Source organism: Anser brachyrhynchus (assembly GCF_964034855.1).
Source record: "Anser brachyrhynchus genome assembly, chromosome: 1".
Classification (NCBI taxonomy): Eukaryota; Metazoa; Chordata; class Aves; order Anseriformes; family Anatidae; genus Anser; species Anser brachyrhynchus.
In genome coordinates this window covers 139,237,444-139,263,758 of record NC_137694.1, presented here as the reverse complement: position 1 = coordinate 139,263,758, position 26,315 = coordinate 139,237,444, and the positions used below count along the sequence as shown (strand labels likewise).

The 26,315-nt window shown below is 40.0% G+C and overlaps 1 protein-coding gene across 2 annotated transcripts in view; it reads right to left on the bottom strand.

Moving 5' to 3' along the window:
• Nucleotides 1–7,373: 7,373 nt before the first annotated feature.
• LOC308192036 (interleukin-5 receptor subunit alpha-like) overlaps nucleotides 7,374–26,315 on the bottom strand; it is a 33,813-nt gene continuing 14,871 nt past the window's right edge. Inside the window, exons 8-12 of one of the 2 annotated variants that reach the window (XM_080585112.1) lie at nucleotides 23,845–23,981; nucleotides 17,019–17,163; nucleotides 12,956–13,043; nucleotides 10,807–11,170; nucleotides 7,374–8,277 (exon numbers count right to left, since the gene is read on the bottom strand). In XM_080585112.1, coding sequence (XP_080441238.1) covers nucleotides 8,158–8,277; nucleotides 10,807–11,170; nucleotides 12,956–13,043; nucleotides 17,019–17,163; nucleotides 23,845–23,981 — 854 coding nt within the window. In that variant the 3' untranslated portion in view covers nucleotides 7,374–8,157. The remainder of the gene's footprint in view (nucleotides 8,278–10,806; nucleotides 11,171–12,955; nucleotides 13,044–17,018; nucleotides 17,164–23,844; nucleotides 23,982–26,315) is intronic. The other variant, XM_080585113.1, reaches the window with a different exon arrangement.

Sequence of the window (26,315 nt, the reverse complement as noted above, 5' to 3'; positions counted from 1 at the left end):
TCATGGTATATGCACCATGTTTTTCTTTTTATTAAATGTCTAAAAGAGATTAGAGATAAAGCCTTCCCATTCAATATATTTTAAATTAAATATTTTGTGAACACCCTGTGGTTCAAGAAGCTACTGAAATGATGTAAGTGGATAAATCCCCTCTTCATACTATCACTGGAACTCCAGGTTTAATAAAGCTTCCCCACATTAACACAGTAAAGATGAACTGGGTGACCTTCTGAAGTATTTTCAAAGTTCCCTCTGGTTATCTGAGTGTTTTTGTGTTTTGATGTTACATGAACAGGATGAATTGCTGTTCACTTGAACACAGAGGTCATACAGTTGGTTTTGGTATCAGTAGTGAACGTATTAGTCACTCAGTAAACACACACCTCAGCAGTTTCTCCAGCTGCTCTATAAATATGGTCATAATGGATCAGTCCTAAGGCTGACCAGTGGCCCATTTTGGCTTTAATAGTGGCAGTAGCAGGTGGCAGGCAAGAATATAAGAAGAGGTCAGATGTATTTTCCCTGTGTCTTGCCTGGAGGACCACATGAAACAGAATAGTTGTCTTTACATCTAGCAGGTCTTTAATAGATATTTTTTCATGGTTTGGACCAAGTTCTTTTTGAACCCATGTACATTTTCAACATCCTGTGGCAAGCAGTCCTATAGCTTAAAATGCAGATAAAGATTTCCCCAAATAGTGGCCTCTTGAACAAAATCAAGGATGAAAGGATTATCAGATAGCTAGCATGATCTAGAATATTTACATAATCACCATATTTCTCATTTTCTCCACTGTTAAAAAATAAATAAAAATAAAAATAAAAATAAAAAAATAAAAAAATAACAATAAAAATAAAAATAAGCCCAAACAAGCTTTAAAATACGATTATTTTTCATCTATATAAATGTGAAGTGGTAGCTTGTTAGACCCAGACTTATCTTTGCAAAAGAGTAAAAACATAAAAATATTGTTGTGTGAACCGGAATACTAATTCTTTCATTTCTTCCCTCAGCTTCCATCTCTTCTTCCCTTCTTCGTTAAAGTTTTGTTTTGCTTATGTATTATATGTGCTTTTTTTTTATGTTTATGCCTTTTGGATTTACTGCAGCTAGATAAGTATCTAAGTATCACTGTGTTTTTAGAAGATTTTACAGAACTGGAGGGTGGTAATAAGAAGTCTGAGTAAAGCCATTGTAGTTTAGACTCACAGGTGTTCACTGGTTCTCTGGGTTTGTATCACTCCAGATGATCTGAACTAAAGACCAAAAACGTATTACCAAACTATTTGTTCAAAGCCCAACGGTTGGGGTTTGTCGCTGATCGCCTGCCAGGTGCCAGGAGAACCAGAGGCATGGATATAGGGTTTGTAAACAATTTACACTCAAAACTCTGTTTCTGGCTTTTTCCAAGGAGATTAACAAAAAGATGTTGCCATGACTAGAATCATAGAATCATAGAATCATAGAATCGTAGAATCATTAAGGTTGGAAAAGACCTCCAAGATCATCTGGTCCAACCATCACCCTACCACCAATGTCACCCACTAAACCATGTCCCTTAGCACCACGTCCAACCTTTCCTTAAACACCCCCAGCGATGGTGACTCCACCACCTCCCTGGGCAACCCATTCCAATGCCTGACTGCTCTTTCTGAGAAGAAATGTCTCCTGATTTCCAACCTAAACCTCCCCTGGTGCAACTTGAGGCCATTCCCTCTAGTCCTATCACTAGTTACCTGTGAGAAGAGGCTAACCCCCAGCTCCCCACACCTTCCTTTCAGGCAGTTGTAGAGAGCAATAATGTCTCCTCTGAGCCTCCTCCAGACTAAACAACCCCCACTCCCTCAGCCGCTCCTCCTTGTGTTCCAGGCCCCTCACCAGCTTCGTAGCCCTTCTCTGGACACGCTCCAGAGCCTCAATGTCCTTCTTGTAGTGAGGGGCCCAAAGCTGAACACAGTATTCGCGGTGTGGCCTCACCAGAGCAGAGTACAGGGGGATGATCACCTTCCTAGTCCTGCTGGACTACAGTACAAGGGGAAAATATTCTGATAAGATGCAGAGATACAACACAGTGCAACCCAGTGTTGCACCAGGCACCAAAGCATTTTATCTTCTCAACATCATTTTTATCTTTAGAATCATTTACATTGTAGGTGCCATCTGGTTCCTTTTGATATAAGCGCACCTGGGGGACAACGCAGTCATTGGTCCCAGCCAACATGGGTTCATGATGGGTAGGTCCTGCGTAACAAATTTGATTTCCTTTTATGATAAGATCACCCATCTAGTCGAAACCAGCTGATGTGATCTTTTTGGACTTCAGCAAAGCTTTTGACACGGTTTGCCATAGGATCCTACTGGACAAAATGTCCAGCATACAACTTAACAAAAACATCATACGATGGGTGAGCAATTGGCTGACGGGCAGGGCTCAAAGGGTTGTGGTAAATGGGGCCACATCTGGCTGGCAGATGGTCACTAGTGGGGTCCCTCAAGGCTCCATTTTAGGGCTAGTCCTCTTCAATGTTTTTATAAATGATTTGGATGGTGGACTAGAAAGTGTTCTGAGCAAATTTGCCGATGACACCAAACTTGGAGGAGTTGTGGACTCGGATGAGGGTGGAAAGGCCTTGCAGAGAGATCTGGACAGATTGGAGAGCTGAGCGATCACCAACCACGTGAAGATTAACAAAAGCAAGTGCTGGGTCCTGCACCTGGGACGGGGCAACCCTGGCTATACGTACAGACTGGGCAACGAGACGCTGGAGAGCAGCCCCACAGAGAGGGATCTGGGGGCTGTGTTTGACAGCAAGTTGAATATGAGCCAGCAGCGTGCCCTGGCAGCCAAGAGGGCCAACCGTATCCTGGGATGCATCAAGCACAGCATTGCTAGTCGGTCGAAGGAGGTGATTGTCCAGCTCTACTCTGCGCTGGTGCGGCCTCACCTCGAGTCCTGTGTGCAGTTCTGGGCACCACAGTACAAAAAGGACATTAAACTGTTGGAGAGTGTCCAGAGGAGGGCGACGAAGATGGTGAAGGGCCTAGAGGGAAGGCCCTAGAGGGGCCTAGAGGGAGGAGCGGCTGAGGTCACTGGGCCTGTTCAGCCTGGAGAAGAAGAAGCTGAGGGGGGACCTCATCGCAGTCTACAGCTTCCTCGCGAGGGGGAGTGGAGAGGCAGGTGACCTGTTCTCCATTATCACCAGTGATAGGACCCGCGGGAATGGTGTTTAGCTGAGGCAGGGGAAGTTTAGGCTGGACATCAGGAAGAGGTTCTTCACCGAGTGGGTGGTCGCACACTGGAACAGGCTCCCCAGTGAAGTAGTCACTGCACCAAGCCTGTCTAAATTTAAGAAGCGATTGGACTGTGCACTTAGTCACATGGTCTAAACTTCTGGGTAGACCTGTGCGGTGCCAGGAGTTGGACTTGATGATCCTTATGGGTCCCTTCCGACTCGGGATATTCTATGATTCTATGATCCTATGATTCTAAGCAGATTGAGTTGTACCAGTCAGTTAGCACTGGCAATTCAAATGCCAGCAAGATAATGTATAGAGTAGTAACTGATAAATAGAGGCAGTATGCTAAGAATACGGCATGCACTGTACACTTGGCTCTGATAAAATTGAAAAAATACAGAAACATTCTCTTGACCATGTTCCTTCCATATGCATACATACACACATCACACTCACAAACTTTAACTAATTGATACATTTCACTTTGGTGAAACCTATAACAGGGTACACTTATGTCTAAGTTGCTTGTGTCTTCCAGTCTCTCCACCTCACAGTGAAAGAATCAAAATGTGGACTCACATTTGACCTAAATACTGAAGGCCAGGCTTGTCTGCCCTTCTTGATCAAGGCTGTTTCTGACCTAAACTGCTGTTGCTGGTATAATAATCTGGTTTGAAATATGATTGTGACTTCTTTAAATGTGATGGAAAAACACGCGAAGTTTAAGCTATACCTGACAAGCTGCTCTTTGGCCAAAGTATCTCCTTTTGCCAGAGCAGGGATAGACGGAAAATAATAGGTCGAGAAAAGTATGTTTTGCCAGCATCTAATCTGAGTTTGACCATTTGGGCTCTGTTGAGAAAGATACAGTCATCTCTAAAGGAAGGATTCATCCTGTCTTGGACATCTGTTTAAGATTGGAATGAAGTGCTCCCTGAAGGTCTTCTCGCAGTATCTCAGGTCCCCAGCCAGATATGTTTGATTAAATGCTTAAATTTGAAAAAGCTAAAAATAACGGAAATATATTCCATCCATAATAAAGACTAGGTCTTCAAAGTAGAGAGGGAGGTGCATGACTTGAATTATATTAGTGCAGATAAAGCTGAAGACCTGCCCTGAGTTAAACAGATAAAGCAGAAGACCTACCCTGAGTTAAACCAGTTTGAAAACCACAAATATTTCTCATTAAAAGTAGGTTGTGTGTACTGTAGATGGCAGTACACACAACCTCATCAGCCTGCATGCAGAGTCCTAGGTATCAGGGTTGTTTTGCTTATTCCTTTTATCCTTTTGCAGCTATCTTTTTAAAACAGAGGGAAAGAGCTATTGTGACTTCAGAAGCTACAGTAAGGTAAACCTAATATCATAGAATCATAGAATGGTCTGGGTTGGAAGGGACCTTAAAGACCATCTGATTCCAACCCCCCTGGCATGGACAGGGACACCTCCCACTAGATCAGGTTGCTCAAAGCCCCATCCAACCTTGCCTTGAACACCTCCAGAGATGGGGCATCCACAGCTTCTTTGGGCAACCTGTTCCAGGGCCTCACCACCCTCAGAGTAAAGAATTTCTTCCTAATATCTAATCTAAATCTACCCTCTTTTAGTTTAAAGCCATTACCCCTTGACCTATCACTAAAGTCTCTGACAAAAAATCCCCACCCCAGCTTTCCTGTAGGCCCCCTTTATGTACTGTAAGGCCACTGTAAGGTATCCCCAGAGCCTTCTCTTTTCCTGGCTGAAACACCCCAACTCCCTCAGCCTGTCTTCATAGGAGAGGTGCTCCAGCCACTTGGTCATCTTTGGAGCCCTCCTCTGGACTCACTCTGATACCTCCACGTCCTTCTTTTGCTGGGTGCCTCAGAGCTGAATGAAGTACTTCAGGTGGGGTCTTATGAGAGCAGAGCAGAGGGGGAGAATCATCTCCCTTGACTTGCTGGCCACACGTCTTTTGATGGAGTGCAGGATACGGTTGGCCTTCTGGGCTGCAAGAGCACATTGCCAGCTCACATCAAGCTTCTTGTCAACCATATCTACGTAGTCAACTAATGTTCAGGAAGGAACATAAATGTACAGTAATACTTTTAGCTCTAAATCCTTATGTGCTGTATGTATATGGCCGAAGTACACACTCAGAGTTGAAAGCATGATAATAGCTACTCGTGATAGGGCTTTATGAATCAGGCATAAAAAGAAAAAAAAAAAAAAAAAAGATTTTGATTCCAGAACCCTATGCATATACAAAGTGGAGAGGAAAAGAAGTCTCTCCCTGTGCACTGTATTGTTCAGTGACTCATCAGGTTGTGCCACATGAATACCAGAAGGTGCAGTGTTGTGAAGGTAACCGTGTCATTCACAGGAGCAATCCAGGTAAGATGAGTGAGATTTTATAAATACTTAAATCGCCAAACTAAGGATTGTACAGTTTAGATTTCAGATAATTATATTTCATTGTGTAAGTATTACAAATTAATCCACTGTTGGATTAATAGGTCTGGGTTAGGTTTAGAATAATGTTCTTGTTTTAAGGAATATTTATGTTGCTTTGTAGATGTATTGGTCAAGTGTTTCCCATAAAGCTCCAGATACTGATTTTGTTATTATTTTTCATTTCAAAATTTGCACTTTAGGATTCCGTGCAACTAATGTTATCATTTTTGTGTTTTATGTGGTCTGCCTCTGGAATTTGCCATGTGTGTGTGGGTGAACTGTGTGTATCAACCAAAACTGAGGTCTCTTGTAAGCAAAGCAATTTTGATTTAAAAGAATTATTCTATTTTTGGATAAAGTTACTTTAATCTAGAAGTTCTCTATTTTACTTTAAATCCTTCCACTGGTTTTGGGCTTCAAGCACTGCAAGCCAAAACTATATAAAAGATGTGTATATAAAATTTATTTTAAGGAACAATGTAATATTCACTGAGGTCTGATTTCACTATATGAAATCTGGATTCCAGATGTGTTCAGCTAATGTGTGGTACTTCTCCACCTCACTCAGCAAACATATGTTCTGATTCTTTCATTATACCAGTTCTATATCCTCACCAAGAAAGGAATTTGTAAATTCACGATACTTGTTTCCTAAATGCCTTCTGTAATGACTTTTAGCTGAAGTAGTAATTCTTTCTGTCCTTTTTGTGAAAATGGGTCTGGACCATGACTGATGGGATGAAGTGCTTTGCCTTCTCTCAGAGAAGGTGTCTGACCATCTAGGAGAAAAATAAGTAAGCTGATTCCTGTTTTTCTCTTTGCACTCAAGTCAGAGAAGGAGTTGTCATTACAGGAGCAGACATTACTGAAACCTGATTCAGTACCTCCTATCTACCATTGATCTTCTCCCTGCTGATTTGCCTAGTTACCAGACTAATATTTACCAGGGGAAGAGCGTTGATGTTCACAGGTAAGGTGACCCTTACCTTCTGTGAAAAACAAAACAAAACAAAAAAAGAAAACAAACAAACAAAAACACAACACTGTGTCAAGAAAGGTAACACTACCTAGTAAAGTTGTTTTTTTGTTTTTGCTTTGTTTTGTTTTGTTTTGTTTTGTTTTCCTGAATTTATGAACCTGGTCTTATGGCAAACACAGTCAATGAAAGTCTTTTCATTGCTCAGGTTTTTCCAGCTTGTGCTCTTGAGATCCTCCTTGGAAAGAAAGGAGAAAGAGTGCAGTCTTCCCCCCTGTGATAAGAGAGACATGTTGCCAAAAAAAAAAAAAAAAAGGCATATTCATTTGAATCAATACTATGCAAAGATGTTTATCTAATTTAGAATCATAGAATATCCTGAGTTGGAAGGGACCCATAAGGATCATTGAGTCCAACACCTTAGTTACTGAATGTTTCAAAAAATTTCACAAACAAAATTTTTATATTCGTCCCTAAAATAATACAAAAGTTGTTATATCGAGTGAAATTAAATATTGCCTTCAACCAAAATTGTTTTGAACATGAAGAAATTTTCCAGAAAGGAAAGCAAGGATTTTTCAGGTTGCTTCCCAGCCCTCCAAAGAATTAAGTCCATCATTAACTTAAGTCCATACATTTACTTGTATTGCCCTCCTACACAAACATGTCTTCCTTGCAAGATCAAGGCCCTATATTTCTTTTGTAGTCAAACAAACACTGTCTTAGCTAACAATTCAAATAGCCTGCCCCGGTTATATACCTCAAAATGAACTTGCATGGATACAGCTTCATCGAATTAGAGAGAACAATTTCTTCAAAAAGATAGGGAAAAATAAATATCAATAGTTAGTCAGTTCTGAACTTTTAATTCTCTGAGTTATATTTATTCAAAAAATTATGATACATCAACAATATTGTTTTCTTTACCTTGTCTAAGGTTTTCTGCTTTTGCTAACTACAAAGGAATAAGTCCATCACATTAAAAGACCTAATGTCTTCACACATGACTGTTTCTAGTTAATGTCTACTTACACAATGAAGTACCTCAGAAAATTATTTTTGGAACTTTAAAGAACCCTTGTGAGTTTCTGCTGCTGTTTCCATAAACATTTGCTGCTTCCATCATTTCTTATTTCTGCAATCAGATATTGAATAGTTGGCATGGGATTTGTATGAAGAACCCGTCCGAAGGGAGTGGTTTATTGGACATTATTTGGAAGCTACTGCAGCATTATAGGAGAGAAACTCTTAATTCTGTCTTGACTCAAGTGGACTCCAATATTTGATCATACTGTTTGGGCTGCTGTAATTTTACTGGGCTGAAGATCAGTAGTAGTTAGAGACAAACTGCAAGGCAGTGTTTGTGCCTTTTTGAGCTCATTTTGAGTTGCACAATGTAAGAGACTATTTGGATCAGACAAACTCCAGTATCAGCCTTTCTTAGATCAGTCAGAATATTGTCCAGCTAACAGAAAGTTAACACTTGCATGTAAATAAAGAAAGCATATCACTCCTACAGGTCTTCTAATTCAAATTCCTTCAAATGTCCCTGTTGTTGAATGTTGTCTCCATTCTCTTCTAGTATTCCCAGAATAACCTCTGAGTGCATTTCCATTTGCATTGAAGTTTGTTTCTGTTGGATAAAAAATTTGTTATGCACAACATCTGCATTCAATGGTATTACAAATTCTGCTTGAATTTTATTACAAGCATGATACCTATTTGATTTATCTGGGATTAGTACAGATTACTTCCTCTGTCATGATAACTGAGATACAGAGATCACATTAGTTACCCTCTCCCTATAATAGGTGATCATAAACAAATTTGCTTCACTGTTCTGAGCCCTTATTTTGTTGCTTGTTGCCTTGAAGGATGATATAACTGTGTGCCTAGAGTTTATGTCAAAGTCACACTCTAGCTTTCAGTGGTTGTATTTATGTGTTGGTAAAACAGATTATCTCAGCACCATTCTTTGCAATCTTCTTAACCTTTACATTATGTCCAAAGCCAATGTCACTGCTATTTCAGGTGTCAGCAGTATCTGAGGTACTGATCTGTTCCATATGTTTTATTCAATTTCTCTTTCCTAGATGTGCCATCAACACTCATCTCAGTAGTAGTAGTCACTTGTAGTAATCATCTAGACGATAACTACATAGATATGCTGAGGTCTTCCTGTCAAAAGTGTGTGTGGTGTTTTGTAATAGTTTGGGGACAGAGATGTCTTCTTTCTCAGTCAGTAATATTTGATAAATTTTTTCAGGTGGTCATTAATTGTTCTATTTTTTGTTTTATATAGTGAACAAAAAAGATGTCTGAAGAGTAGTGCATGCAGTTCAATGGTTGGGGGAGATACAGAATGTATGTTTGATGATAATTTTGTCTTTACATTCTGGTAGTCCATATGTGATAATCACAAGGGGTATTTTTAGTTATTTTGCATACCATTGCTCGTGAAAAGTGTGCCAAAGGATTTTTGCATAGAAGAGGTGGCAAATATGACACCTTTAGGTCAAATTCAATCAAACATTTTTGGCCAGAAATGTCATAGAAATGACTTGAATCTTGAGAATGAAAGACTTGTCTTGAGTACAGTTCTGGAGCTCTCTTGGGCTTTTCTTTTCTGAGAAGATGACTATAAAGTAGAGGAGCACAGATTACTCTTGGGAGCCAGCCCGAGGCTTGTGGAATGAACTCCAGGTGTGAGTTTAAAACACATGCCATTTCTGATATCATCAGGCATACAGACAACAATTTCTTCATATGTTTGCCTTGAAGAGACTCGAGGAGAGGAGAGGAGACTCGAGGAGAGGAGATTCGAGGAGAGGAGAGGAGACTCGAGGAGAGGAGACTCGAGGAGAGGAGAGGAGACTCGAGGAGAGGAGACTCGAGGAGAGGAGACTCGAGGAGAGGAGACTCGAGGAGACTCGAGGAGACTCGAGGAGAGGAGAGGAGACTCGAGGAGAGGAGACTCAAGAGGAGAGGAGAGGAGACTCGAGGAGAGGAGACTCGAGGAGAGGAGACTCGAGGAGAGGAGACTCAAGAGGAGAGGAGAGGAGAGGAGAGGAGAGGGGAGGCGAGGCGAGGCGAGGCGAGGCGAGGCGAGGCGAGGCGAGGCGAGGCGAGGCGAGGCGAGGCGAGGCGAGGAGACTCACTTCCCTTGTCTTACAATCTACTTGTGATTCATGAATTTAGATGGTCCACAATTTCCGTCAGGGTTTGTGGTTATGCTTGTATATTTATATTTTAATTAATTAATTAATTAAAAAAAAAAAAAAACAGCATTGAAAGGCACACTTTTTTTTCCCCTGGGAGAAGAGAAGGTGGCATAGGAGCTTACACTGGCAATTGTCAGTTACATTCCTGAATACACTAATAGAAAATTTTAAGATATTGTAGTATAAGTACAGCAATAGAGTTGAGTAGGACAGTAAAATGAATGAAACAAATCAAAAAAGGTGCTGAAACAAATGTTTCAGGATGGAGAAATTCCTCATAACAGTTTTCTATTTCAATGATATGTCCCCAAAACACACTGTTAAGGCACACCTGCACCTTTCCATCATGTGTTGCAGAAGAACCAGGTAAGAGACAATCTTACTGTGCTTCCTAGAGCACAGTTTACTGTGTAGCTTCACCAAAGTTATAGAGATCTAGACTACTGTCTGACTAAAGCATTTTTTCCTCTAACTCACACAATCACAGGCAGTAATAAAAAGAGTTGAATGTGCCAACTAAGGAGCTCCATTAATTACAGCCACGCAAATATTGGAAATATTTATTTTCTGTTTTGTCCAGTTGACTGAAAATGTTTAACTTGCTGTGAGATAAGGTAGCATCTTAACTTCCATTAGCATATCATCTTTTCCAGAGTAAATATCTCTGGACATGATTTATCTTGGAGCAGGTGCTCTCTTGAGGTAGCTTATATTGCATGCATTGCTGAGCTTCCTCTTACTTGCTGTATGTACACGCTTATTATGAAATAGCCAATGATTTGCATTTTGCCACAAAACTCTTTCCTTTGATAACTTGCCCGCATGCTTACACATGTAATACCCCAGAATTGCCTATTCTGCAGGAAGTCATGGTGATTGCTCCTTAAAACATTGGTCCATTGAGTGTGGTTATGCTGAAATCCTTTCTCTCTGAGGCATACCTGACATAATATTCTCTTGAGGACTTTCTGCATCCTTTGTATGGAAATCATTGTCCTGTAAAATGCACAAGCACTCTGTGGGTTTGTTTTCGGTTTTGTTTTTTTGTTTGTTTGGTTGTTTTTTGGGGGCTTCATTACAAGAACTCTGCATACCGTTTTTCCAGTTTTTCTTAATACTGACCTGCTGTTCCAAATGCAATGTTGTGCCACTCTGCTTGCAAGTAATACCATGTGTGTCAGCGTAGTGAGAGAAAAAGTACAGACAAACTCTACCTGGTGGTGAGTCTCTTCTGCAGCTAACCAAGTTTTGATATTATCTGTAGGATGTGGAACAGGCATGGTTAAAACTTCCAGGCATCTATACCTACAAGAGAGCGATACAGACATGCAAGTCTAAAATGTCTGCAGGAATTAAATAATACTTTGCAATAGGTGCACCTGCAATGGACACTGGGTAACAATTTAACTGAGTAAGAAACTTAAACACAGAGAGGAGATAACCACTCAAGTGGAGCATGGTCTGTGACCTGTGTGAAAGAAATTATTAATCTAAGGAACACATCTAAATTTAGATGGTCAGGAACTGCCTAACATCTTTCAGAGATACTGAACTCTTTACACTGACTAGAAAGGGAACTTGAGTATTTTGGGGGAGATTGTTTCCATAGGTGCCAAAAAATTATTAATGATTTAGACATTTAAATTAAACAAACATTAACCATTTCTAAAGCTATACTACATTTTGTTTGTTTGTTTCATTACTGTCATTTTGATCAGCATTCTTCCAACTTTTCTTCTGCCTCGCTGGTTTTAACTAGATTTAAAAGGACTCTATAGATATGCACACACATTTGAATTCCAGGAAAAGCAAGAGCTTATGGCATACTACTATAACAAGTACAAAAAATACTCCTATTTTAATAATTAAAAATACTACCTGTATAATATTATAATCAAAGAAAGAAACATAAAGGACAGGGACAGGCATTACATCAGAGATGTCTTTTAAGTCCTTTGATGAAGTCTAGCACAATTCAAGTTGAGTGTGAGTGGTGTTTGCATAGAACCATGAAAACATTTTGTGCCGTCAGAAAGGATTATCTGTTGGTTTTCAACGCTATGTAAATTTACCACAGAAGAGATCTACCAGCTGAATTACTCTCTTGAGACCAGAAGCAATCCTCATTATCTGACCAGAATATTGTTTTATGTTTAGATGCAGATGGCTTTCAATTACATGTTTTACTTGCACATGGGGAAACACTTGATATTGTATTTTAATGTTAACTCTTTCATAGCCATAGTTACTTGAGTTTTTGTTTATTAAAAGAAAGTAGAGTGTATGGTAACCTCTTTTATCCTAATCAGAAGTTATTTTAGTCATTAATTAATTATTTTACTTTTAACACTGGTTTAATTTAAATATTACATGTTCCAAATACTAAGGTATCTTGAGTTATTTTACTATCCTGAACTTTTTTTTTTTTTTCTCAGAAAGCCTTCTCTGTTATGCCAATAGGAAAAATGTGTAACTGAAGAGAAAAGTAGTGGTGTTAAGTCAGTAGGCTGCATTTATTAGTGATGGGTGGAGGGCCACTAATGGTACAGCAATGCAAATTCCTTCTGTCAGCATGACTTTCACTTTTTTTTTTTTTTTTGTAATCTGTTCATTTTAGGGGAAAAGAATGTTGTAGGCCATACCCATGAATTACAAAATGAACTTGGGCAACATGGGAAATGCAATTCGTCTTTGGTGTGATTAGTGCTGGTGGCCTGACAGCAGAACTCACAAGACCATGGGGCAAAATCACAGTGAGAGACAGCAGTCAGACTAAGGTTGGAAAATGTCATCTACAGTGGCAGAGATATGGCTGAGATTTGGGCGTGAGACTGGAGCTCCAGGGACTGTGATGGGATCTGTGAGGTACTGCTCAGCAGTAGATGTAGTCTCACATCTAGCACACCTTTGTTAAAGCCACAGCTGGTAATGCACAATGATCTGTTTCTTGTAAACAATAATTCATCTGAGAAGACTGGTGTTTGACTTTAATCCATTGTGTATGGTTTGCTGACCCTTACCTTCATCTCTCTTTTTCCCTGACCTCTCTCATACCAGCAGTTTATATTACCTTCCAGAAATGTATATTACCTTCTACACGCACATATCAGCAAACCTCCAAGGAAAATTAGAAGGCAAAGCAATGTGAGGCTTAGCAGCATGATGTCCACTGTCTTTTCTTAGAAAGAAGAAAGATAATGTTAATAATGTGGGAAAGAGAATTTCATAAATGGATGAATTATATATTAATGACTCATAAGTATTGCACCATCCTGAACTGCTAAAGATTTAAAGAAATATTTCACCAAGCTTTTTAGGTGGAACAAGGGCTTCTGCCTTCGGGATTGTTCTTTCCTCCTCCTTTTAGCCCTCAGCTTTTGCTGCTATCGCAATCCCCATGTTCCTCTGCACAAATGGACTCCATCCCTTCCTTTCCCTGGATTTCTCTCACACTGTGCATGGCCTGTCCTTTCACTGGACGTTTCCATTGAGCCCTGATTTCTCTGGATATCAGGCTCCATTTGTTCATCTGTCATTGACACTCCTGCTGCCCCAGCTGCTCCTGGATTCCTGCTGTTGCCACCTCCCATCTCCACACACCGTAAGACCCATGCTGCTGCCTCCTCACCCCTTCACAGCTGCAACTGATTTAAGGTAAAATGAAAATAAAAGCTTTTTGTCAAACAAAATATTCTCTCTGACTCAAGAAGCAACATTTGTTTTTCATTATACTTATCTTTTTAAACCACATTAGGCAAAGTCCTAAAGAAATGCAAGTAAACATTTTGAAATACATATTTCTACTGTTCAGAAAATATTGTTTTGTACCTTGCATTCATTCCTCTAAAATACCCCAAATACCAAAATAACAAAGTCTTTGATAGACTCAAAAATGCATTTTTTGGCAAATTTTATTTTTGTTTGATACCTAGCTTTAGAACCATGACTATTTTGGATTCCTTTGAACTAAGTACTTTGAAGAAAAACAGGTAGGAACAGCTCTTAAAATGTTAGTGGTCCTAGGCCAGTTAAACAATGGTTTTAGGACCAATCTAGATCAAATTCAAAGAACAAAAGATTTGAATAAAATTTCTGGTTTGAATCCACTTGCAGTTAAAAACAAGGAAATGAATTTCCACAAATTTGATGTAAAACCAAGAAAAAGCTCTCAAACGTCTGTGTAAAACTAAGTATAAGAACAACCTTTATGTTCTACTAAAATACTAACCTATTCTTTATTCATTTTAAGCTGAAAACAGAGTTTTCCCCTTGTCTTTTGTGTGCTCAGAAAACATGTTCTGAACAATTTCTGGACTGTGTAACATTAATTCTTTATTTTGAGGTGACTGTTCTGCAACCTTCTGTTGCTAACCCTGTATCACGTACACACTCAAGAGAAGAGGAAGCACTGGTCTTTATATAAACCAAACCACAAAGACATTCGGTCTTCTTGCTTTCTTAACTCATACATTTTGAAAAGGTGAAAGAAAAAGAAGCACTTATTCTTTTAGATAGACCTTTTTAAGTTTTGTTGTTGTTGTTGTTTTATTTTTTATTGATTGATTGATTGATTTTGTTTTGCTATTTTGTTTTTCTCTTTTTTTTTTTTTCAAATGCAAATGTATAAACTTAGTCACAAACAACAGTGGCTTGGCCTGCAAAATTCAGAACACCTCTGAATTACTATTAACTTCAAAGTGATCTATGAATGCTCAGAAGCTCTAAAAATTAGACCAATTATTTCAAGTTTCTATATATGAATAAAGCTGATCAAACATTTCTCTTTCAGCAGAAAGTTTCTATACTGAACAGTTCAGTTTAAATTGTTTTATTTTTCAAGGGCATATGCTAATTTTGATGGAAAATGAATGTGTTTCCCATGAGAAAATTAACAAATTCTTTTCATGTCAAATGAACATTTCTGAACAAATATTTTAGTTATGTCTTGAATTATGTTATTTCATTTTGAAGTTTCAGCGTTTTTAAGTACAGGATGAAATGCCTCTTAAAAATGCATTCTTAAAGAAATGTAACATAACTTCCAGATGAAACATCAGAATGTCATGTGGAAGTAAACAAAAAGCAGGTCAGTCCACATTGCTTCAAAACTTTCAGCAGAAAAAATGACACATTCCAAAATAAAATACTGAATGGATGTTTCTCCTTTCAAGTTACTACACAGGAAGTCTCAATATTTTAAAAATAACTGTGTCTGTGAAATTAGGTATGTGACTTGCATGAAATTACCATGAATTATACTAATAATAACAGTTCAATAAATAAATAAATAAATAAATAAATAAATAAAATCTAGGCAGCATTAAAATGCACTACATAATGTCTACTTATTATATGTATTCCCAATTAAAAGCAGCCAAAATCATTTCAACAGAATACAAAATAAAATGGACAGAAAACTCTTTCTAGGCATCAACATAGATGCTTAAAGAAGTTTGCCTGAGCATGTGATCCTTCAGTGTAATGTATTCCATAGATTCGTTTTACAAAAGCCACTAATCCTCTCTGAATACAGGAAGGAAGAAGGGAAATTGGTATATTACATGAACTTGTGCATATGTGCAGTATGCTCCAGAGGTAAATCAACTTGCTGCACTGAACACGTGGAGATATGACATATTATATGCAATGGCAGTCTTTTCTTCCACAAACTTTTCTGAAGGAAAGGAAACAAGCTGTGATTGTTAAGCTCCAACAACAGCTGTAGAGAAAGTTGGGAAACCAGTGGTGTTGAAAACAGTCGGACAGCTGCAGCTGCTGAAAGCAAGGCTTGGTAGGCTGGAATCAGGGTGGATGACTGCTCAACTCCATTTCCTTCTTCTGGTGAGGGGCTGGCAGAGAATGAGTAAACCTACATTTCCCTCCTAGGAAAAGCCCTTCTAATTTCCCCTCCCTCCACTGTCTACACATCAGCCTGACATGAGGCACCAGGAAGACCTCTCTGCATGCTAATGTCCAAAGCTCATGCTCTCTTCGATGAGAAGAAAGAAACATTTCCAAAGGCCAATTCAAATATCTGATGGGCTGAAATGTGTCCTCTCCTTCACCATAGTGAGCACATGAAGCTCCTCTCTTTGAGTATTTCAGAAATGAAATGCTTCTGAAATGAAGTGAATGAATCTGGACCGCAGAGATGGTAGCTGAGAGGTGCCAACAGAATAGTGGGATGTGGCAAGGCATTTGGTGGAGTAGACAGACTGCATCATATAAACCCTATGACTGAATTTACATTCAATCCATTGCAAAAATATCAATGTCTGGCCTTGTATTACCTGTCTCTTCAAATAAACATGTATTTGAAACTCAATGAATCAAAAAGACATATGCGAAAAATACAGTCTGTTGCATTAAATATTTATCTTGTATCATTTTATTAACAATAGTATTGAACAGTTTTTCATGTCAACATGCAGAGACAAGTCTATCTACATTACGTAAATATTGAGTGTTACTCATTCCATTATCCAGCTTCCCCTTTACCCAACCTGACATTATGAAGCTGCTGTACATGGAGGCATTTTTCTAATCATGGAAAGCACAAGAGTCACTTGTTAGCATATGAATGTTAAAATCTAGTCATAGGAGGTGAAGGAAAAAACATGGTTCTTGTTTAATTTGTACTAAAGCAAACTGGGAGCCAGAGCACATATATTTGAATGTGAGTGTAACTACTTCCTATCTCTGTCAGATGAGAAATTATTCTTCTGATACAGTAATAGAAATATGTTAAATTTAGTCCTTAGGGACTACATGATTTGATGAGCTTTATGACATTCATGTGTTTCTTAGCTTACTGTCTTCAGCTGAAAGCATCCGTAAAGATGTCCATTGCAGAACAGGCAGGGGGATGTTGTGAGCCATGCAGCTGCTGACCATTTTTGTTTTCTAAAGGCTGCCAAAAATCACACTGGGAGAACAGTCCTGTGCTATTAACCCATTAGATCAACCCATTAGATCAAAGAGTACATCTCCCCACAGCATGTAGAGTTGTGTAACCTGGTGCATGGCATGGACTTCCACATACTGCTACAGTACAGTAATAATAATACAGTACAGCAAAAAGAACAGAAAATATGCTAAATGATACTAACATATAATGATAAGAGTTATGAATGATAAATACATGATAACTTACCATCATGAATAATCACTGGTTCACTCCAGTCACTCCATATCTTGTTTCTTATGCATACTTCTTTCTTTGCCCTCACTTGCGCTATACATTTCTTTGCTGGCCTGTGAAGTGGATACTCATATTTCTCTGCAGCAACATCTACAATCTATCAAGACAGGTTTAAGGGGTTATTTTAGGTGATTTCACATTGCAATTGAAACAGATAAAAGTCTATGGATGTCAAATACTACTTAACTACAATGTTACTTATATATCAAGCTTAGTAAAAAGAGATTTTTAGAAAAAAGTGTTTATATCAGACACAATCTGTCTTTTAGCTGGCATGTATTAAAACTCAACTCAGGTTTAAAAATTAGGAGGTTAAAACTGAAAAGATGGAAGGAAGTATCAGCTGTGTTTGAATGGTCAGAATCTGAAAGCACTTATTCCTTTTTTTTTTCTCTCACACCAAATATAGGATGAATACAGTAATAATGAATCCACAAGTTTCAAAGGTTTTGTTGTGGGTAGTGTGCTGTCTTTAGTTTTCTGCTAGAAAAAAGCTTTCAGTTTTCAACTGTCTAATGGTGAGGGTTGTCCATTATTTTAGTGACTATTTTGAAACATCTTTAATTGTGTCTATAAATGAAAGCATGTCACTTCAAAAGATAAAACATATGCAAGGTTCACCACAGTCTATAACAGAGGGTTCTCAAAATCATTCACCGACTTTGAAAACTGGAGCTAGGTGAAATAAACAAACAATGCTAAAAATTAAGAAAGAAAGAAAAAAAAAAGAGAAGGCAAAAAGGCAGGTAGCTTCTGCTCAGAAAAGTTAGCATTAATGTTAGGAATTGGCAAAGAAGAATACTCAGTATTTCTGAATATGCATCTCAGAAATAAATGGGCTCAGAATCTGCATCTTTGGAGTTCGGAAAGCATAATGAGGGCAACTTTAAGAAAAGGTGACCTCCTGCTTTCCTTATACTGATCACAGTATGGATTTGGCTGTGTACCACACAATTTCTTTCTCTTCCTTCACTCTTTGTGACCCTCTTTCCAGATCTGTTGCCAAAAAACAGATCCAAAAGTACACATGCTAAGTTTTTCAAAGTAAAAATGTGTGATATGAGGAATTTCAACAGCAAACTACAAGTAAGTATGATGTTTAAGTGCTCACTACATTCTGTGCCTGAAAATTTGTTCCTAAGGAGCCAATAATAAGGTCATGTCATTGTAAGAAATTACCAAAGTGCAAGAATGAGAGACATCTTATAAAATTTTGGAGGCCATCTTATGTCAGTCATGACGTGCAGTAACTTTTGCTCTACCCAGACCATTCTTGGAGGATACTTGTCTAACCTATCATCTGTAACTCAATGCAGAGTCACCCCAAGCAGGCCTGCAAACCTGTTGCCTTGCTAGAGTTTCCTTGGAATTAGAACAATTCTCCTAACTTTTTGCCTGTTTTTCTTGCTTCAAATTTAGCTAATTACTATTTATCCTACTCACAAGTAGTCATGAGTATGATACTTATGGTCTCATTAATATCCTTTTATGTACCAGAGGAGGGTTCACACAAGTTACTTACAGTCCTTTACTCTAGACGGTGTCCTCCTAAAGCATGTCTTCAAAGCTTCCGCTCATAAAATGTTGACAAAATGAGCAAAAGTTTTGAAAACATGCTCCAGGTGGTGGAGACTGAAGGACAGGTTTAGGGTAAATGTTCTCTGAACTTTCTTACAATGTATTTATATTTTGTGGTGGTGCCCAAAGCACAATTTGAGACTCCAGGTGAAACTTAGCAGCTAGAAGGGAGAATTAGTCATGACCTACGTGTGACATGCCTATCATATATACTTTAATAGCTTTTGACCTTTGTGTAATAACGTAGAATTGTTGACTTGGTTTGTGGTTCAATGTAATCCACAGACCTTTTTTCTTCAGCTTTACTGCCTACACATTAATTCCTTTTTTTTTTTTTTTTCAGATTTAACCTATACATCCTAATCATAGGATTTTCCTTATTACTCAGTTTTGTCTTGTTGATTTAAAACTTACCCAAAACTTCAAATTCAGATTTTATTCCCTATACTGCTTGCTAAGCCTTCTTAGCTTTCAGTCACCTGTAGACTTAACTCTCTACTTTTAAGGTTTATCTCTTTGTATCACAATATTATCTGGGCGATCAGATGCTGGAGAGCAGCCCCACAGACATGGATCTGGGGGCTGTGGTTGACAGCAAGTTGAATATGAGCCAGCAGCGTGCCCTGGCAGCCAAGAGGGCCAACCGTATCCTGGTATGCATCAAGCACGGCATTGCTAGTTGGTCGAGGGAAGTGATTGTCCCGCTCTACTCTGCGCTGGTGCGGCCTCACCTCGAGTCCTGTGTGCAGTTCTGGGCACCACAGTACAAAAAGGACATTAAACTGTTGGAGAGTGTACAGAGGAGGGCGACGAAGATGGTGAAGGGCCTAGAGGGAAGGCCCTAGAGGGGCCTAGAGGGAGGAGGCGCTGAGGTCACTGGGCCTGTTCAGCCTGGAGAAGAGGAAGCTGAGGGGGGACCTCATCGCAGTCTACAGCTTCCTCGCGAGGGGGAGTGGAGAGGCAGGTGACCTGTTCTCCATTATCACCAGTGATAGGACCCGCGGGAATGGTGTTTAGCTGAGGCAGGGGAAGTTTAGGCTGGACATCAGGAAGAGGTTCTTCACCGAGTGGGTGGTCGCACACTGGAACAGGCTCCCCAGTGAAGTAGTCACTGCACCAAGCCTGTCTAAATTTAAGAAGCGATTGGACTGTGCACTTAGTCACATAGTCTAAACTTTTGGGTAGACCTGTGCGGTGCCAGGAGTTGGACCTGATGATCCTTATGGGTCCCTTCCAACTCGGGATATTCTATGATTCTATGATCTGTACACATGAGTATTCAGGAAGTCACCTCTTCTGGTATTCAGAATAAATAAATATAGACTTACATATTTTAATCATTATCCTCTTAGGTGGATAAATATCAAACAAATATCTACAACCCTGTTTATGGAATACCCTAACACCTCAAGTAATTAAGTCTATCTGACAACAATTAATACCTGGCTTTGACCAGGAAACTGAACTTCAGTCTTGCTCCACTCATCTCTCTCCCATGTCTCCTGTAACACTGCTGCAGGTTTTTTCCTTACCTTTGTGTCTCAATTTTGTGCTACTTTGCTAGGTAACTGCCTTTCAACCATTACTACCGTTGATGCTGATTCTCCTCAAATCTGCCTTAAAGCTCCCTCACTTAGCTGGTGCCCTCATATGCTACACTTTATTGTTGGTTGACTCTCTCCTATCTCCCCAACCATCTGATCTGTGAAAAAAGCCCAACAATTTTCCACCAATGTAGGTGTTTATTCTCTTCCACCAGCACCCCAATTTTCCTTTTGTTTCCTTTGCTTTGTTTATATCCTGCATATGTGTACAAAACAGAAGAACATCTCTGTAAGACAAGAAAAATAGAAGAGGTTTACTCCATGTAAATAAAGATGCTGGAAAATCTAATGCATTTGACATTTCCTTCCAGAGGGCAAGAGGTGTTAGGAAGCTGGAAAGGGGCAGCAGCAGCAAACTGCAAACAGCAGAACCCTGCTACTCAACTCAGGCACTTGGGCTGGCAAAGGACCTCTTACTCCTGGCCCTCCCTGCTTCTACTTCACTTGCTCTGGGTCTTGAAATGGCAAAGTAATCTGCTTGCATTGGCAGGAAGGGATCAGAAGTGTTCCAGCACATTTCTGAGCAGCATACCAAGGATCCAGCATGAATCTCCCTTGCTCATTCTGCTTCCAGCTGTTAGAGATTAGGAGCTTAGTGAAAGGGCAAGAGAAAGCCCCAAGATGCATGTAACATGAGTTTTGAAGTGTTATACTTGGGAATGGTTAAGGAGATGATAACTATGCGCTGAGGTGGCCTAGAAGGAGACTACCTGTCTTTCTTCTGGAAAAAAAAAAAAAAAAGAAAAAAAAAAGAGGATTGAGAGGTCTCATATCCACATACAGACCCAAACACCTTTTCCACGTGCTGCAGTGGGGGCATATGAGAAGATCCAATGCAGCTCTGGAAGCTGTTTATGAGGATTAGCTAATAAACTAAACATCTGAACTAATAAACCCTGATGTAATATAGGAAAATAGTGTTATGTGTCCAGTAATGTGTCTACCTTATTGTACTTTTCCTTTCTACTGTGTCTAACAAAGAATGGATATATATTAATTTAGTCATATGTTCTTTCAGACTTTAATAGTCTTATTAGCTTAGATAAGCCTTTTATTGCTACAGTACTGTGCATTCAGGCATGTTAGTTAAGATTTAGGTTCTTGAAGAAAAACACAGCTTAAAAGAGACCTTGAATGAAAACACCAAAGATTCAGAAAATTCACATTCAGACACATATCTGAGTTTTTTAGTATCATATGTTAAGTTCTTGGCCTTCAACTCTTTGGAAGTGCAAATGAGAATCTGCCTGAAAACATTTCAGCTCTTACTGCTATTTAATTTTAAACCACCAGCTGGCAATGCCACCATATTGCCACCATGCTGCATAAGCAAAACTATAATACTGTTCTATTTTTTACTGTTAAAACTAAGAGAAGCTGCTGATACAACATGAATGATCACTAAATATATAATAAAGTATGTAAACAACAGAAGTGATTATTTTAGTGATGTATATAGAAATAACAACATTGACATGTAAATTGTGAGCACCATCCTGCAAGGATTCACATGGATTTCACATGAATAATTCACCGAATATAGCATGAGTTAAGTATGAGAGAAAAACTTTGCAAGGCTGAAACCTAATTACAAATTTTAGCAACAAATTAATATTGCAATTTAAATTAGCAAAGATGTTTTAGTTTTGAGGAGTACATTGAGAGCCAACATAGTTTTATTCTGATGGCAGGAAATCATATGCTTTTAATCAACAGCTTCAGCGCGCTGGAGGGAAGGGAAGCCATCCAGAGGAACCTGTGAGGTTCTGAGGCTTGAGAGGTGGGCCTGTGAGAACTTTACACTGTTCATCAAGGCCAATCCAAGGCCCTACACCTGGCTAAGAGCAATGCCAAGCACAAATACAGGCTGGGTGGAGAACGGATTGAAAGCAGCTCTGAGGAGAAGGACCTGGGGGTGTTGGTTAATGAGAAGCTCAACATGAGCCAGCAGTGTGTGCTTGCAGCCCAGAAAACCAACCATGTCCTGGGCTGCATCAGAAGCAGTGTGGCCAGCAGCAGAGAGAGGGAGGTGATTCTCCCCCTCTGCTCTCATAAGACCCCACCTGGAGTATTGTGTTCAGCTTTGGGGCACCCAGCAAAAGAAGAACATGGAAGTATTCGAATGAGTCCAGAGGAGGGCTCCAAAGACGATCGAGGGGCTGCAGTACCTCTCCTGTGAAGACAGGCTGAGGGAGTTGGGGTTGTTCAGCCTGAAGAGAAGGCTCGGGGGAGGCCTTACAGCTGTCTTCCAGTATCTAAAGGGGGCCTACAGGAAATCTGGGGAGGGACTCTTTATCAGGGGGTGGAGTGACAGGACAAGGGGGAATGGCTTTAAACTAAAAGAGGGTAGGTTTAGATTAGATATTAGGAAGAAATTCTTTACTGTGAGGGTGGTGAGGCCCTGGAACAGGTTGCCCAGAGAAGCTGTGGATGCCCATCTCTGGAGGTGTTCAAGGCAAGGTTGGATGGGGCTTTGGGCAACCTGGTCTAGTGGGAGGTGTCCCTGCCCATGGCAGGGGGAAGGAACTGGGCGATCTTTAAGGTCCCCTCAAACCCAAACCATTCTGTGATTCTATGATTCTATCATTCTATGAATACTGTCTTTCTACAAGTAATTAATTTCCTGTTAAAATGCAACATTATGCAGCTGCACTTCAAAACAAACACTTTTTCAGTTTCTGTCTAGGTGGGGGAGTGTTTTGAAATATCTACAAGTGTTTTTCAAACAAAATACTTTAGCATCTTTTTTTTTTTTTTTTTTTTAAGCAATACATACTTCAGATTCAAAAACTTAATTTGTTTCACTAGGAACATTTCAACAAACACTAAACAAAAGATATAAAGTGTTTCAGTGTTTTTAAATAACATTTAAAAATGTTTAACATCCTTCAGAAAAACTCTGAAAATAGCTGTGAATATTGATACAAGGAAAAGAGCTGCTAAGAGTGAATAAATCTGTATACTATTTCTGTAGAAAAGAAGATAGCTGCAGTTCCAGAACAAATGAGATAAGCTGGAGCCTGACCAATACATATTAGCCAACAACCTTATGGCAAAACATGCCATACAGTGTCTTTACAGTGGAACTGTAGCCATCCAGTTTTTCCTTGTATGAAAAAAATAAGGTCAAATATGCAAGTCTTATCTTTGGATGGAAAAGATATGGGAACAGTGATATTTAGCATCTTTCAATAACATCTTCTTCTGGCTGAAAATTACCTTTCTGAATGAAAGGTTTTTACCCTTTCTTCTGTTTCTCAGTTTTCACAAATTGATGTCTTTTTATCAAGCAAAACATCACTAATCTGAGTGATGCTAATGTACAATTCAAATTCAAGATGAAAAGAAAAATAAAAAACAAAACAAAACAAAAAAGCAGTCCACTTGAATGCAAAAATGAATCTGAAAAAAACTTCCTAAAATATGTTGATTTTCTTTTTTTGACCAAAAATACAAAAAATGTTGGGCTATTTAAGAATGATCTTAAGGTTTCTTTAAAGTTTGTTTGAGTTTTAATTCCTTTAAGCTCGAAGTATGCCTCATTTTTATATAAATTTTGCTATGGGGAGTAAGTACATTCCCCCCAGAATGATTACCTTATGGCCCGTTATTTTCACTTGATACATGAAGCAGTTGTTACTTGCTGAACCAATGGTAGGCGGGGGTTTCCAGTGAATTTTAATACTTCTGTTTTCAAGGGAAACTGAGACGTTGATCGGCGGGTTGAGTTTCTCTGAAAATAAGCACAGAAAGTTCTTCTGTACCTCATGTTGTTTCTCATATTTATGCTGATGCAAAACAACAACACACTACATCAGTCTTTACAACAGACAACTGCCTATTTGAACTGGAGTTTCCCACAGGCAGAGCAAGCACTCAGTGAACAAGATGATTTCTTTAAAAGTGCTGCTCACTAAGTGCTATCCATTTGTGCCTCAAAATAAAGGGAAGCAGTCTTTTTTTCATATAACTTTCCAGGGAAGGTAACAAGGGTGAGCAGGAGGAGCAGGCCCTTTGTGTTCACTCCCTGAATTCTGGAGGGTGTGTCGAGAAGACCCCGGAGTAGGCTTTAGGCGGTTTAGGATTATTTCCACTGTGTCTTGTGGGATATCCCACGTCTGTCTATGAGTCCAGTGGTTTAACTTTGAAAAAATGGAGTTTCAGTTCTCACTGACGTGTAGCGGCTTCTGGCAAGTATTATTCACTTTATGAGTTTTGCTACACATGCTTAAAACATCTATTTCTTTTTCAAATGAGCACATGAGCACTTGCTATGGAGGAAATTCTTTCCTTTGGAGCAAGACAGGCTTAGGAGATGTAAACAATAAAAGAATAATTCCCCACCCCACCACTCCCCATCATGAACTGCAAGGCATGCAGCGGCCATGTGTTTTGTGCAGGGATGGTGGGCAGGGTTGGTAGCAAGGGATGTTTCGTTTCCATGGATTTTAGCATTTGGTTTAGATAACCAGTTTCCAGCATGGCAAGTGCTGGGGCACTGATCTCAGTCAGGTACAGGTGTGTGCTGGAGTGCTCAGGCAGTGTGAGCCCTCTGCAGTTGCTGTTGTGCTGCCACAAAGGGAGGAACCACAGCTCCAGTCCTGCAAAAAAGCTCTCCCAGCAAAGGCATGTATTCACCACAGGGCCACGGGGACAGAACTGGTAAGGCCTGACACTGGTATGGCTGCAGCATGGCACTAAGAAGACAGAGATAGAGACAGAGAAAGAGAGGGAGAGTGGCAACGCTGCTCCTCCATGAAGCAGCTGTATGCGTTTTCCTGCAGTTGCAGCTGCATGAACCTGTCTCCTTCTACAAGAGTGTGTGTCATGTTAAGGTTTCCTGTTTGGCTTTTCTTTTTTGTTGCCCATCTCGAGAAGTCTCCTCACTGAGTAACGAGCCCTAGGCAGGCTCCACAAAGTTAGCAAAAGCTTCTTTCACAACCTCAGGCTTGTAAAGTTGTTCTCTTCTGCCTGCCCCTGAAATTGACCCTATTGGCACAGACCAGCCTTGAGGGTCGAGGTGTACCCCAGCCATGAAAGGTGAGGAAGGTGAACAGCAGCTATTTTGTGTTCGGCCTCTTCAGTGGTAAAAACCTGTTTTCACCTCTGAGATATTATTTCCAGAGCATCTCAGCCTGCTGTGAGTGTACCGAGAGTAGGAATGCAGCACTGAAGAGGGCAATTTCTTCAGCCACCTGGGCAGCTAGGGCTGAGTTATCTTGGGCTGCATGCAGCACAGGGCAAGCACAAGTCCTGCTTAGTCAGGAAGCGTGTCATGGTACGTGAAAAGAACTGGGCTTGCAGGGGCTGGCACCCCACAGCACCTCCAGGAGAGTGCCAGGACAAGGTTGGCTGAAGCCCAGCTGGGTGTGCTCCTGTTGAAGAAGGGGAACCAAGCACAAAAGAGCCTTTCTGATGAGTATGGTACAAAGGTTGCAACTGCCTTCTCAGGGGGAGAAGGCAGCACTGACTTGCAACACTAGAGCCTTGCAAGGGAAATGCCATGACTTGCAACGTGTGGAAAAGCATCACCTGCAAGCACCCTTGGGCTTGCTGCACGCTACCAAAATTAGGCAATGGATTTTAGGAGCAAGGCAGGTTTCTGCTCTACACTGGGACAGGAGGGGAAGCTGTTGGCCGAACCAGCTGTGGCTGGCATGCAGCCATGCTGATGAGTCAATGGAAATGACAAGATGGGCTGGGAGGAAGTGCTGGTGGCCTGGCCTCAGCAAAGGCGAGGCAGTGATATAGCTCTGAACAGGAGGGAGGAGATTGTAATGCAGTGCAGAGAGAGAAGCAGGGAAGCATCAGATGCTGTGACCAAATGTACTTCTCTGCTGGGGAGACTAGGGGGTGGGATGGGACCCAGGCAGCCATTTTGGAGGTGAGCTCCTCCCAGTTCAGCTATGAAACACCTAACACAATGTCCTGCAGATGGGGGGGATAGGGAACAACACAACTATTTCCTTGAAAATGTGTCATTTTGCTAAAACAGAACATACTGCTTTTAGTTGGTTCTGACTGCAGTATAATTCTTTTGGTAAAGCCAATAATTATAATGTATGAG